General features: G+C 43.0%; 2 protein-coding genes and 2 non-coding genes across 4 annotated transcripts; 2 read left to right on the plus strand and 2 right to left on the minus strand.

Annotated features, from left to right (window-relative positions):
• Positions 1–2,719: 2,719 nt before the first annotated feature.
• On the minus strand, positions 2,720–3,874 carry C8R40DRAFT_1073574 (uncharacterized protein; the record flags this gene model as incomplete). Its single annotated transcript, XM_046226600.1, is given in 5 exon segments — positions 2,720–2,785; positions 3,128–3,313; positions 3,377–3,472; positions 3,523–3,764; positions 3,784–3,874. The coding sequence occupies 5 exon segments, from the start codon at positions 3,872–3,874 to the stop codon at positions 2,720–2,722; spliced, it is 681 nt and encodes a 226-aa protein (XP_046081217.1).
• Positions 3,825–3,920, plus strand: C8R40DRAFT_t251. Its single transcript has one exon. It is a non-coding gene; the product is annotated as a tRNA-Gly (tRNA).
• Positions 3,921–11,056: 7,136 nt separating this feature from the next.
• On the plus strand, positions 11,057–11,152 carry C8R40DRAFT_t252. The gene has a single exon. It is a non-coding gene; the product is annotated as a tRNA-Gly (tRNA).
• C8R40DRAFT_1128083 (cytochrome P450) lies at positions 11,073–14,428 on the minus strand. The gene is made up of 16 exons (XM_046229077.1): positions 14,218–14,428; positions 14,080–14,134; positions 13,897–14,005; positions 13,798–13,824; positions 13,730–13,735; positions 13,581–13,651; positions 13,413–13,524; positions 13,191–13,323; positions 12,961–13,092; positions 12,731–12,863; positions 12,448–12,649; positions 12,373–12,395; positions 12,215–12,296; positions 11,966–12,133; positions 11,734–11,877; positions 11,073–11,555 (listed from the first exon to the last, which is right to left on the minus strand). The coding sequence occupies exons 1-16, from the start codon at positions 14,401–14,403 to the stop codon at positions 11,474–11,476; spliced, it is 1,665 nt and encodes a 554-aa protein (XP_046081218.1). The 5' UTR covers positions 14,404–14,428; the 3' UTR covers positions 11,073–11,473.
• Positions 14,429–14,705: the final 277 nt, after the last annotated feature.

Consider the following 14,705-nt stretch of genomic DNA (forward strand, 5'->3'; position numbering starts at 1 on the left):
CTTTACACATAGTCATTCTCATATACTATTATGGACTTGAAGAAGGGCACATAACATTTGCTGTAACCCCTGCAGCACCGGTAAGTGATCCATACATGTTTTGCACAAGAGTCTGTGCAGGCAAATGCAAAGAGCCATTTTTCACCTGTATTCCAGAACAAGGATACTGGCTGGAGAGCGCTCTCCAGCAATGAGAGTACCCAGAGCAAAATTCAACGCTTGCTCTGGGTGCTTTGGAAGTGATTTGAGCAGATTTTGGCTTTAGCCGAAAATGCAGGTTTTGCAGATGTATGATTGGCACACAACTATTAGAAGATCATATAGGGCACAGAACTTCTGCTGTAACCCGTGCGGCACCAGTCCCATGCAGTGCCGCACAGTTCTGCGCAGTTCCGTGCAATCTGTAAATATACAATATTGTGTACAAGATCCTCCCACATAGTCATATTGTGAAGCAATATGAGCTCCAGACAATGATATTGTATAATGGAGCTCTATAAGTCCAATTCGATTCTCCCATCCTGAAATTTTATCTAATACTTAACTTTGTTCTGGTGTCTTACTAACAATGATTTAACAACTGAGAGCAAAAATATGATTGAGTAGATATTCTGAAGCTTATCTGCTTCATAATGTTCACATGTGAGTGGTTGGTATTTGTGAGATATTCTATGTGGTCATTGCCAATACTGCTATGTACCTGAATAGCATCAATCACATTAATAGTTTGAGGGGGATTGTCTGTTTAATGCGACTCTCATTGCTCTGATTGTTAGGTATTGTTTCTTGATACTTCAGCTTTGTGAGAGGGGTATAACATTAAGAATAATGTTCTACATCAATCAAACAGTAGAATTCCAGTACACTAGACTTATCAAAGTAACAAGCACCAAAATCATTACCTGTTGTTTCAACTACTGTCAATTTCAAATGGGATCAAAGTGGATCTTTCCTTGAGGCTTGTTGACTAAGATTAAGGTGCTGCCACATCATGTTATAGTAGAATTTACAATATAACATCTTCCTAATCCTTATTAAGAAGAATTCACTGTGAATACACTGATCTGATTCAAGCTCCAACCTATCTGCAATGACAAAAGTCTCAGAATTGTATACTTCAACAATATCACCCTTTAGGTTTATGGCATTGACCAATAATTATTCCTGCAGCTGAGAATGGTGCTAGTGATGCCCATATAGGTAAATATTGAGCATTTATCTATAGGTATATCAGCTATCCAGGTGAGAATTTCAGCACAAAATTCAGGTACTCAGCCCCGGCTCAGAACCCGGCTTGGGGCCTTTGAAAATTCTGAGCCGGGCCCTCAGCTTTCCACAGCCCTAGAGACGGCTCCGGCCCGGCCAGGCTCAATCCGGCTAGGCTCATAGGGCCCAAGGGCCCAAGGGCTCGGAGCCGGAGCCGGCATACACAACTTCATCTGCAAAACCTGGATATTCGGCTAAGGGCTGAGAGCAGATCCCAGCAGATCCCAGTGCTGAAAGCACCGAAAGCAACATGCTCTGGGTGCTTTCACTGCTGGGAAGTGTTGAGCAGGCAAGGAGTGCGTAGTGGGACCACTCTCCAGTACCATACCTGGTAGTAGAGCTTAGTGTCTCAGTGAGGCAATAAAAGTAAGAGAGAAACGAGTTGGATTCCAGTACAGGATATGGCCTGTTTATATACATAACTGTATGACAGTATTACATAAGGAAGTACTGAGGAATCCGCATATAGTAAATAACTAGATATGACTACATATGACATATTATAACACATGATCATAATAGTGGCATGTGAACAGCATAGCCGCGTTCAACAGGAAGTGCTCTCAACTGCTTTCGGACCCTTAGCCGAAAATACAGGTTTTGCAGATGTTGGATATTATCATACACCTCACTGACTCACTGACACCCTCAAGCTTGTCCCTTTGATTGCATGATGCACCCTGCTAAATAATTCATTGGTCCTTAAGCTTTCCTCATGCTTTGTGTTCCCCCATCTCCACTCCACCCATCCAGATTGTTCTTCAGCTGACCACTTTGGTTCCCTTCCTATGTCTTTGCCCATTTTCAAAAGTTCATACTACTAGGGCATTCACATGCAATATGCATAGAGGGATCATGCACATGATGTTACTGTTTCTGTCATATAGTGGGGTTGGAATAGAAGGGAATGCAGGAGAGTATAGGGAGATACGGGCACAGATAGACATGGTAAATCTCGGGAACATTTCTTCGGCTTCCTCCTGTCTCCATCTCGATCCCCTTTTTTCTGTGAACATCTTTCCTCCAGACTGCAAAGGCTCTGTTGTCCGTGCAGCCATTCTCCATCCTCCTTCAAAATTCAAAAAAATATCTTTGAACGAATGATGCCATCGTTCGTTTGTCCCTCAATTGAGAGTTTTCCATCCCTGATCCCGTCAAAAACTTAATTCGTTAATCCTCTACACACATATAGCCTTCAACATGTTCATGATACGATGGAAGTAGTCATTTGAGTTCCGAAAGCCCCACAGACGAATTAAGTCCCCCTGTGGTCCAGCTTATCCCAAACTGTTTTTGACGGCAACCTTTTCACTGTATGTAACACACGCCCAACCAATTCCCGCCTATATCGTCCAACCGAAACCCGCCTCACGCAACTCCCTCGAATTTAGAACCTTCAACCCCTTGCTTGCCAGCGAAACGGTCAGAGGTTATATTCCCCTAGAACAACGTATCAGGTCGCATCCTCTAACAGAATCCAAATGACACTCATCTGAAGAGGAGCGGGTTTCCAGCACCGCTTGATAGGTATATACATTCGTTAGGTATAGAGCGATTGAGGTTTGGTTGTATTAGAGTGACGAGTTGTGCTAGTGAGACTTTCGTCTCAGTCTGATACCGGATTTTGGGCGTGTCGCTTTGACCAAGCGTGAGAATTGCTTCTTCTCGCCTCATAACGATGTACGCAACACTATCTCGTTGATCTCAACAAGCGCTCAATGCGATCGTTGTCGGTTTCTGCATGGTGGGTTCAGGTGGGTGTTGGTAGCGGGGCGTGTTTAGGTCGGCTTGGAATTGTGTTGTGGTAACGTGGATTCTTTTGGTGAGCTTTATGTCTCTGGGGGTGTAATGTGTGACTGACCTCCGGGCGAGTCGTTTCGCGCCTTGTCGTGTCCGCTACGTCGTTATCGTCATAACACGTTAACGCGTATCCGATAATACCCACTCTACGGAATCTCTTCTTACTTAACTCCTTGTGAACTATGAACGCTTTTCTACACGTCCCAGGATCTCCCCCTTGCTTCCCTGCGCCTCCTGCACTGCGCCTCTTGTTCCCGAATGTTCGAGTTCAAACTTGTCCATCCAGATGTCGACTCGCGGTTACACTCACTGCTAACGCTGGGAGACATATTGTGTACGTGTCTGGACGGGAGGTTCCATTGGAGGGATGGCGACGGAGGTGTATTGTGAGTACGGAACAGGCAATCTTGAGAAACGAATTAGAGACAGGAAGGGTAACAGGAGGGGTATGAATACCGAACAAGCAATAATCGAGATCCGGAGGTATGCTACGTATTCCCCCCTCCACCCCTTCCTCCATTCAACGTCATCACCCCGAACAGAATCCTCGATCCAAGAATAGACCCCCCAGCCCGGAAGAAGGACGCAAGGAAGTCCCAGAATTCTTGTCCTATACTCTGGTTCTAATCCTCTACTAACGCCCCCTCGTGAACTCTCTTCTCTGTCAACACCCAGCTCAACATCCCCCCTTCCCCTCCCTATTCATTCCATAGGTACCTCCTTCGGATTCCCAACAACCCCCAGCATGAACAAGGGAAGCATTAATGGGGTAGTGGTAACCTGGGTCGTTGCCATACAGCATAGCCATCTAAGCCTATCTCGACCCGCCGGGGGTTCGATTCCCCCTTAATGCATCAATGAAGTGTTCTATCTCAGCTTCCTTTTTCATGTTTTGTTGAAGTGGAGGGGGCGGGTATGTTACTACTTCTTTGCGCTTTAAATGTGATGTGTTAGTTGATTGTTCATGCAGGTTCTCATATATATCACACACCTCATTCCCTCTCCCACCAACATGCCCACAAAGCACTATAACTCTGTACTACATACATACATACAATTGCTTGTCCTTCATTTAATCCCACTCACCAAAACTACCCTCCATTGGCACTAGTTCGCTGTACTTGACAGAATCTCACGAAGGTGTCCAAGTGATCCTCTAGCTGATCTAGTTGCTCGATACATCAGACTTCGGGGGGGGAGGTAAATTTGGTGCGTGTCTTTTTGTTTTTTGTTTTCGCTGGTCAAAAATTTGAAATCCGTCTATCCCGCTCGGGGGTAGGTGTGTATGGTGTAGTACATCCCTGTGATCGTATATATAGCTCAACTTTCAATGAATGTTCACGGATCTCTCTCTCGTCAGATTACATATACTCCCCCTCGAGCTCAAGGTTCATTCCATTCGTCATTGCAGCTGTGCAGTTGTCTTGGATGGGTTCAAGTGCAAATGCAAATACGTTTGATCCCTCTCGTTTCCTTGCTATCAACGCTCCTTCTCCTCATGGCAGCGACTCATGGGTTCTGAGAACCATTATCCCACAAGAGCACCTTCATGTTATCCCACAAGAGCGCACATTCATCATGAGTAAGGACTTTCCGAGACCATGATATTCTGTGGTAATACTCACTAATCACTAATCCACCACAGTTGAACTTCTCGTCGACGTCTCCGCCTTGTACGGAGGCTCTGGGTCGTCAACATCACCGTCACAGATCCCCCACACGAGAATCCGCACCGTCGACCGTCGAAGTCCAACAACTCCGCATCCCAACTCCGCAACCCCCAAAAGACCCACACGGTACAACCAAAGTCAGTCGAATTATCCCTCACCAACCCACATTCAATTTGAGAAAGAAATCCGGACTTTAACCATCAACAGGCGGGGGAGGGGGCGGAGGGGGGTACTCAATCCGATCCACCACACCACGTTTAAAAAACGGGGGTGTGGATGATTCGATGATGAAGGAGGTTGGTTATTCCGAGTCGAGTCGTTCACCATCGTGAGGCACCGTGGGACACGATTTCTGGGATTCTACTAAGTAGGCCGAACTCAAATCCCGACCCGGGCAGGTCTGCAACATGCAAAGACAGACGAGGGTTATGGTTTAGTATATGCTGCGTTTGGATAACTGAGGTGCTTAGTTTGATTATAACAAAGAGAATGATGTACATACAGGTGATCTCTCCCGAGATATTTCTCTCAATCTGGGACTTGAATCTGATTTTCAGTCATTTCCAGATAACCCAGTGAGTGAGTGTCAGAAACGAAGGAAAGCGCTGAACTGGTTTTTGCTGTTGTCATACATTACGCTTCGCATCATCAATATTATGACAAGGGAGTATAAAGCAGTGAAAGATCGCTTGAAGATGTGATATATCATAGGTAGAGAGATACGTACATACATAGGTATGTAAGTGTATGGGAAGAAGCTCACACCATAAGCTTTATCAGTGAAGAGATGGTCACTGAACTGATGAAGGAGTGATTATCAAAATGGTTAGTAGGAGCAGAATTTTATCGAGTTTATTGCTATGTTGAATGGAAATCGGATGGATAGGGATAATATTAGCACTTGCGATCCTGGAGACTAACGCACTGATGCAAAGAAAGGTTACATACAAACACTGTGAATTGTGTTACGTGTATGAATGTCAGAGTCCCCAGTACCATTAGGGTCATGCATGGGCTCCGAGGATGATGGTAAACCTATGCTGTCATGTCATCAGTAATGCGGGATCTCAATCGGTTCAGCCATTTACTTGAATGTTATCAATCTTGCAACGAGTCTAACTTCCTCGCAGTAGGACAACCTTCATCAATCACAACATTTCTTTCATTTCGAACCGCTGTGCAATGAGCTACCTTGACACCAATGAGAATGAAGATTTGGCTATGTTTGCGTAGTATTTGTCAGAGAAACATATTGTTCGTCCAACCAGAGAACTCTGCAGGCAATCATTTTGACCTGCAATCTGTCTCGGCTGTTTAGATAACATCAGAATTCTCTTGATTCCCGAATCTTCACATAGGCCTTCCCATTGTTAAGCTGTGGAAACACAGATAGCTTTTTGATTAAAACATTGAATCTGCCAATTGCATGTGCTGGACACTGTTGCAATCTGTTGAACAAAGATTCCACGAAATGCCAGTGCAGAATGCTGGTATTCCCTTGGAGTACATAACGGTACATATTTTCTCTGGAATTAGAGAGTATTGTCCTTTCTTCCTTCTCAGCCTAACTGTGCAACACTTGACACAAGATGTCCTCCGTTGTTGACCTGAAGTTCCTGAACAATACACTGGGTGCTGCATTTATTGGCTATAGCATTTCTTGTGTTATATTCGGTATCTTCACAACACAGACTATTAGTTTCTATCATCAATATAGGTCAGATCCTTTGAAACTGAAAATTTTAGTACATTGCTATTCAAATTTTCTATCCTATCCCATATGTCAGTGATCAAGGTTAGGGAACTCACATTTCTTGGATGACAGGTCGGAGTGGTCTGGTTAGTGCACAAGAAATCATACAAAATCGGAACATGACTTTTGTCATTGTTAGGTGCATAGAATTCATTCATCAAACAGTGGTCACACATGCTGTATATCATTACCTTGTTTTGTAGGTCTTGCTTATTTCTGACTCGGATGTTCAAGGTCAAGCATTAAGTTCTTCTGTGGCCTTCTAGGTGTTTTGGTTCAACAACAATTATCTTAATGGAACCTTTGGTGTGGTCATTTGTGGTGAGTAGCTTGTGAAAATTTTGTTATTTCTTGTGCATCATAGCCTATCTGTAAAACCTGGAAATTTGGCCAAAAACACAACAGTATGCTTTACAGCATTGTTTAACCAACGCCCATTCTGTTGTAAATTGTCCAGGTTTTACAGATGAGTGCATTGCCAACAAATTGAATTTGTTCATAGGCTCTGATCATAGTCGGTGTAAGTACATTACAAGTGATTTTTCCCTCTGTTCACATGTGTCTTTTACTATAGACCGTCTCGGGAAGCATTGTCAAATTGTAAGTTCATATCCCATGATTTACCTGAATTCCAACATGTGACTCAACTGATAGCTGCTCTATCATACGGATTTGGAGATGTAAGTACACTATAAATGGTTGACAAAGTCTGATCTGACAGACTTAAAGTTAGCAATCATAATAAAATGGTCACCGCAGCTCTTGTGCGTTGGTCATTCCAATCTGGGGCTAACAGATACACCTCATAAGTGTTATTATTTTTAGTCAATGGTAGTATTTGTTCAAATAGGTGAATAATATACTTGTCTCAGTTGGCTCTTGTATCAAACATGTTGCATAGGGTGGACACTGGGTAATGTTATGTGTCATCTTTAAAATCAAAACACTGAGGCATCTCCAAAAAAGCCTTTGTGGTCAGAGCGTAAGCAAAACACTTTCTCACTATTTCCCCTGTTGACACTGATTTTCTGACCCCAATTTCTGCAGATCGCAACTGCAGAATGTTCTTGGCTTGACGAGTATCAAGGTGTGATTCAAATAAACTTGATTTATAAATTATCATTTTAATACTTTACTTGCAATTTCTTTCCTTAAGTATGTGGCATCCGGAGGACTGGCTATAGGTGCATTAGGGGACATTCTGCTTGCATTGGCAATGTGCTACTATCTTCGAAAATGGCGAACAGGATATCAAGAGTAAGGAATTTATTTTTTTCAGCTCGACCTGACTCAACACCATATCTCTTATAGGCCGGATTCACTACTTAATAGCCTGGTTCAGTATGCATTGAATACAGGTGTTATGACTAGGTACCTTGTCCTCAGTCATTTTCATCCTCCTTCCTGAAGTCTGATATCTCTAATAGCACTATGAGTGTCCTGACACTGATCCTGGTATGATCTATATTCATCATACTCATTATCAGGTTTTAACACATTGGAAAATTAGTATGATACATCTACATCAAATTTCCGATATACGGGGGTGTATTTGGTGCTTTCTAAGAGTATGTTGCCTGAACCCTTCCTTCATCTAGAACTTGGCTTACTTTCAGCAGTGTTTGCTGTTTCCCTCATTTTTTCCCTTACTACGCGGAAACAGGTGATAGGTGAAGTAGGTGATGAATTTACACAAACAAATGATGGTTTGGGCTCTCTCACCACTATAATAGAGCTGGCGAGGAATGTGAATGTGAATCCTGTTGAGGTTAGTGCGTTGCATATTTTAACAGACCAATAATGACATTAGCATTGGTGCAATTGGAGGTCAATGTCCAGAACAAAACAATAAATGCAGGAGATCAAGTTTATGAGGTCTTTGATGAACATGTGAGTAACAATTGTTTATTCCTAATTCATTGCATTTATATCTGTGCCTTCCATTTCCTGCACTAAACTTATTGATATACAGTTGAGATTTCAGCCCCTCCCTCCTTCGAAGAGAAGATTTGAACCAACTAGGGTTCAGAGAAGTACTTGAAGACAGAAAATCAACAACGCACCATTCAGAAGGATTCCAAAGTTGAATTCTCCCATTCCATATATGATGATTCCCTTCCCATCCTTTCCCATTCCATTGCCTATTTTGAGTAGTTCACACCACCCTTGCATCATGATATTTACAAACAATATAGATAGAGCTCTAGAGAATTGCAGGGCACAGAGCCTTTGCTGTAACCCCTGTGGCACCAGTTCCATGCAGTTCCGTGCAGTTCCATGCAATATCATGTAGTTCCGTGCAATCACATTATTGAGTACACCATCCTGCTATAGTTATATACTGGTCATATTACTCCTCCATCCCAAGGTCTAATTTGATTTATTTATCTCAATTTATCCAATAGTTAAGTATGCTCAGTATCACTGCAAAAAATGATTGAACAGGCATTCCAAACCTTATTAAAGCTTATTGATTCATGATCTTCGGATATGAGGAGCTATCATTTGTGAAGCATTTTATGTACATCTGCAAAACCTGGACATTCATAGAGGTTAGAACAGATATTCGCAGTGGCTGGAGAGTGCTGTCCAGCACTCTCAGCAGAATTGATCAATTGCTGGGAGCACTTTAGCACTGTCAGCTGCTCTCCAACTTTTACAGTTCTAGTCCAGACCATTACTGCTGTGCACCTGAATAGCAATAATGACATGGATTGTTTGAGGGAAATTGTCAGTTTACCGGGACTCTATTGCTCCAGTTGATATTAAAAGTTGGGTGCAAGGTCGACACAAGTTACATGTACATCCATGCGGGTTACAGTGACGCGCAAATCAAATCCACACCCCCCGATTTGGAAGGCCTTATGTCACCAGCCCAGAACCATAAATCTGTTGTTCCGCTGCTCAGAACTATCAAATTTTGAGGGTTTAAACAGCTCATATTGCCACAATCGCTCGTACTTCAATCTCACTCACCAAAACCCTCGTTAGCGCCTTGCCCCAGCCCAAGCCGATTCGATCTTTACTTATCCAAGTTCTTTATCCTATCCATCGTTCTCATCATCATCATAATCATCAACATCAACTATGACGCGTGACGTCTCCATCTTTCTTCAACACGTTCATCTCCATCTCAATCTCCTGGGAACTGCAATATTCTGTTCCGTTCTTCGCTCGGCGGTAACGCGTAAATGACTCATATCCTCTCATACGGTCTCGTATGTAGAGTCGTAACACCTCGTAACACATCAAGAATCAACGTCGTAACACATCAAGCTTCCAAGACTCAACACGCATCGGATCTGCCGCACTCAACTGAGTGTAGACTCTACACAAGAGAAACAAAACTTGTTGCTGTTAGTACGAAAAAGGTCACTGTACCAAGATGGGGGTTATATACTCATCATACAACGTCCCAGTATCAGGGGAAGTGGGGAAGGAAGGAAGTCGCAGCGGAAGGAGGGAAGGAAGGGAAGGGAAGTGGGGAAGTGTGGAATTGAGGAAGTTGCAGGGGAAGGAAGGGAAGGAAGGAAGTGAAAGAAGGAAGCCCTAGAAATTTAATCCTCTGATTCCTGAATTCAATGTACGTGTTTTTTTGTGCGTTATCCCTCGGTGCGGTTCTTGCCTTGACCATCTTCCGTCTTCCGTCTTCCTTTGATTCTTCCTTCGAAATTCGAAATTCCAAAGACCATCCATGGACCATCGTCCCTCCTCGCGCCTCGTCGTGTTCAATATGTCATCATCGTCATAACACGTTGATGCGCATCCGATAAGAGCAGACTCTAATCACCACCATATATTGCCTCTCAGTATCTTCTACACGTCCCCGTATCTCCTCTTTGCTTCCCTGCGCCTCACGTAATCTGTCTCCCGAACTTATCCATCCAACCGTCGACTCGCGGTTACACTCACTGCACTGAAAGACTTCTCTGTGTACGTGTTTGAACGGGAGGTGCACTGCGAATACCGAACCAGCAATCTTGAGAAGAAAATCGAGAGAGGGGTATGAAGTTCTTGCCACGTATGCGCCGAATTCCCCACCTATTTTCACCATTCCACCTCTTCCTCCATTCAACGCAATCACCCCGAACAGAATCCTCGGTCCCCTAATGAACCTGACATACCCTCAAATCTTCCCCCGCGTCCTCATCTTCAGTTCGTTTCATTCCGAAGTACGGAAGCCCCTGAAATCTTGTCCGATACTCTCATACATGTTTGTGATATAATACCAACTCATTTTGTGGCATCGTCCGTCCTCCGCTGTAAGCTCTCCACTGGCGTTCTTCTAATCCTTCTACTGACACTCTCTCATGAACTGTCTTTGCTGTCAACACCCCCTCCCCTCTCACCAACTTACCCACCCCACAGCCACTCCTCTCCCCTCCCCTACATCCCACCCTCTTATCCCCCACTGGCATTCAAAACCTCAACAAATCTCAAACTCAGCTCTCTCTGCTCTCAATACCAATCCCCTACATCTCCAATACCATACATCCCCATTCCATAGGCACCTCCTTCAGATTCGGAATATCCCCATCACAGAAAAAAACAGCACACCAAGGAGGAAGCATTAATGGGGTAGTGGTAACCTGGGTCGTTGCCATTTTGAGTATTCTTCTTAACCTCTCTCGACCCGCCGGGGGTTCGATTCCCTCTTAATGCATCAATGAAGTGTTCCATCTCAGCTTCCTTTTTTCATGTTTTTTTTGTGGTTTGTTGAAGTGGGAGATTAATTCATGTGTGTCGCTACTGTCAACAGGATCAACAACAGTGTACGGTAAGGAGCAAAATGAAAGACAGAGGTGGAGGGTGGCACAGAGGACTAGTCTGCATCAGGATCATATACACACAACATTGGATATTTCTTATGTTATATGGAACTGCATGGAACTGCACAGAATTGCATGGATTGGTGCTGCAGTGGTTACAGAACAAATTCTGTGCTCTGTGGACCCTATACAGCTCTACACAGTACTGATTCCCACTAGTCCAACAACATCTCCTGTACAAGTGCAACATGTTTCTCCGAGCGAGGTTTGATGGAGCATTCAAATGGAGCTGGAGCACTGTAAAGTTTAGATAATATCAGATACACCAAACACAGGAAGTTGGGCAGAACCAAATGAATGGGGTGGAAGACAAAGATTAAATAAATAAATGAGATGATGAATAAGTGAGAGGAAATCCATGAACCCTCAAAGACAAAGTAGTAATAGTTGCAGTAAGATAGAATTTACAACATACCTTGTCAACCTTGTAACATACTCAATCTCCGGCATAACCAGATTCCCAGCCACGTCCACAGGCGGTGTAATATCAAAGCAATGTAACAGTGATACAACATTAATTTGGAATGTTGACAGTGCCATATGTTTCCCAGGACATGCTCTAAAACAAATTCAAATCATTAACCACATTGTCTATCCATCCGTCTATACTTGATTTTTTTCAGAGCTTGAATAGATAAACAACTCACCTCCTCCCAAATCCAAAACTCATTGGGATAGGATCATGTACCATCATGTCAGGATTGAGTTTCCATCGAGACCCTCCTGTGGCACTGTTATCATTCTTGAGAAGCCATCGTTCCGGATCAAATGTATGTGCAGTAGGACCGTATCTCTTTTCATCTCGAAGTATTGCCCTAAGGATATCCAGTCAGCCAGATAGATACAGCTTTGTTTTGAATATCTGTTTCTTGTCAGTAAATGTCGAATATACATACCAGACATTAGGCAGTATTGTTGCACCCTTTGGGATGTAAAGCCCTCTGTATGTGTCTTCTGTATCAACAAGGTGAGGGACAGCTATATGATATCAACAGTCATATGGTGAACACCTAGTCTCAGGTTGAATACTTGGAAGCTGAGTACAGGTACTCACCTAATGGAACAACAGTCTGCCATCTAGAAGCAAGTTGTTGTTATATTATCAATTAGATTTAGATGATGGTCTTACCTGAAACATTCCAAAACCACAGCTCTTAAATATGGCAAGGAGACAGATGCATCACTGTCATCTACAATATCCTCATAATCCGGCAACCGCTCTTGACCAATCACACAATCTATCTCCTCTTGAGCATCTCGCTGTGCTTTGGGGAAACAAGTCATTGCAAGAATGAAGGTCCGGAGAGCTGTTTTCCCGGTGTCTGCGCCAGCTGGAATTTCAGGTAGAATTGAGAAAAAAAGACATACTCAATGAGAAAAGAGTATTGATCATGGAAAACATACATACATACCTTCATATAATGTCCCAGCAGTTTGCATGATGATTTCCTCCTCTTCAGAGAGATGGTCAACACGAGGGTCAACCATGTTTTCACCGTTCTTTAGGCATCGAAGGGTGAAGCTGTCATTGGCTGTTCCATTTATCTACAATGGATGATAATGAATCAGTTTAAAATATTGAGCAATGTTACAAAATATTGACTGCACAGAAAGAAATTTTACTTTTTGCTAATTCACTCACCATTGCCTGTTTCACCTGCATATATGGAGGTAAAATTGTTTCCTTGCGGACCCCATACCAAGCTTTGGCTTTTTGTTTGAAGGATGCACCGGGGAACCAAGATGGGATGTATCGGAGAATTGGGAGTGCATCCTAGCAATAAGATGATAGATAGAATGTAAATACATCAGACAAAATAAGAAGAAACTTGGTACAAGGTGACAAAAAGAATGAGCATTGAGCACACTAACCACCAAAAAAGCCCCAGGTAGGAGAACTGTATTCAAAACACCATACATCCTTGCCGCAGCATCAATGTTTGGATCATCCTTTGGTTGGACCTGAACACCATATGCTACACCAATGATAATTGCACCTATCAACCTGGGAAGGGTGATAGTGTCATTTTTTCATGTACTTTCTTGGAAAAAAAAAAAAGAGAGAGAGAAATAACATGACAGTTGACCACTCACTGCTTGATATGGCTCCCCCATTCCTCTGGTGTATCAATCAGACTATTCAGAAACACACCCAGGGCTTTCCTTTCATGTGGACGGTGTAAGGAAGAATTGGAAGGATGGAATTCTATAACTTGTTCATCAAACAACTAAAGACACTCGGAAAATTTTCAGAAAACCTACCTTGATGAAACAGTTTTTTGTGTTCATTGAATGCTTTCCCATAACACATTAAACCAAGATCTCCCTCCCATCTGTGGAGGGTGTGTGGGTTTAACATGAAATTGTTTCTCATTTGAAAACTGGATAGAGAGAGGGAAAATGAAATTTACCCTATACTGGTTGGGGAAGGTAAAGATTACTTCAGCCCCAACTCAATGCATTATCAAATGCTACTCACAGATCTTGGAGCATTGTAGCATGAGGCCTGGTACAAAATTTGAGCACCAAGGTTAGTGTATCTCAAGGATAGTAGAAACAAACAAACACCACACTATACCTGCTTGAGTAAATCCCAGATCTCTTATCCAATAAATCAATAACCGCGTCCCATGAGTTCAGTACAATATAATCCATTCCCATAACTCGGAGGTGAAGGATATCCGAGTCTGTATGTATGTATGTGGGTAAGATACTGATCAGCAAGGAACTACGAGTTGGCAGCTCCAAATTTTGCACTGACTATATTGTTTACCCCATTGAGTAAACTTGATGTGTTGATCAGCAGGTGGCATATCCTGTGACAAAGGATAATAGTGTAGTGTATTAGTGTTTGTACTTTTTAGCTGTGAACAGTGAGAAACCATTAATCATCACGTACAAGAGCGTTTCCGATGAACGGAAGTTTCTTCGGGCCAGGAGGAAGAGGCGGGTTATAAGTTGCTCTTGATCCATGATGATGATTGCGCTGGTACCAAATAAAGAGGCTCGAAGTTAGCATCAAAACCATGAAGCCGACTGGCAAGGACTGCCACTCCGTAGAAAATGGGAAGGATACAAGTCCCATAATGATAGTAGGTGAGTGAAGATAGTTTCCGGATGATAAAAAGCAATAATGTGTTTCTTTTATAGACGCTGAATAACTGGAAAAATGAGATACCTCTGAAGCCTATGACTATACCGATCATTCAGACAAATTACCCCGAGTCCGAATCTAATGTATTAGGACAAGTCATGCCTTGTTGGGAGTATACTGTGTACAGTTTGAAGAACTTCCCATCCGGGTCGAGTCCGGGGCCGAGATACTGCAGCGCAGTTAATATACCTGTAATATACTCACAAACGATTGGACCTCTTCAATGACCTGCA

Source organism: Lentinula edodes (assembly GCF_021015755.1).
Source record: "Lentinula edodes strain Le(Bin) 0899 ss11 chromosome Unknown C8R40scaffold_48, whole genome shotgun sequence".
Classification (NCBI taxonomy): domain Eukaryota; kingdom Fungi; phylum Basidiomycota; class Agaricomycetes; order Agaricales; family Omphalotaceae; genus Lentinula; species Lentinula edodes.

What these genes read in the sequence shown, in the direction of transcription:
- C8R40DRAFT_1128083 (XM_046229077.1), bottom strand. Translation starts at nt 14,403, where the DNA reads ATGGGACTTGTATCCTTCCCATTTTCTACGGAGTGGCAGTCCTTGCCA. An exon ending in TCTGGGATTTACTCAAGCAG is followed by an intron (nt 13,825 to 13,896) that starts GTATAGTGTGGT and finishes ATTTTGTACCAG; the next exon opens with GCCTCATGCTACAATGCTCC. An exon ending in GTGGTTTTGGAATGTTTCAG is followed by an intron (nt 12,396 to 12,447) that starts GTAAGACCATCA and finishes ACTTGCTTCTAG; the next exon opens with ATGGCAGACTGTTGTTCCAT.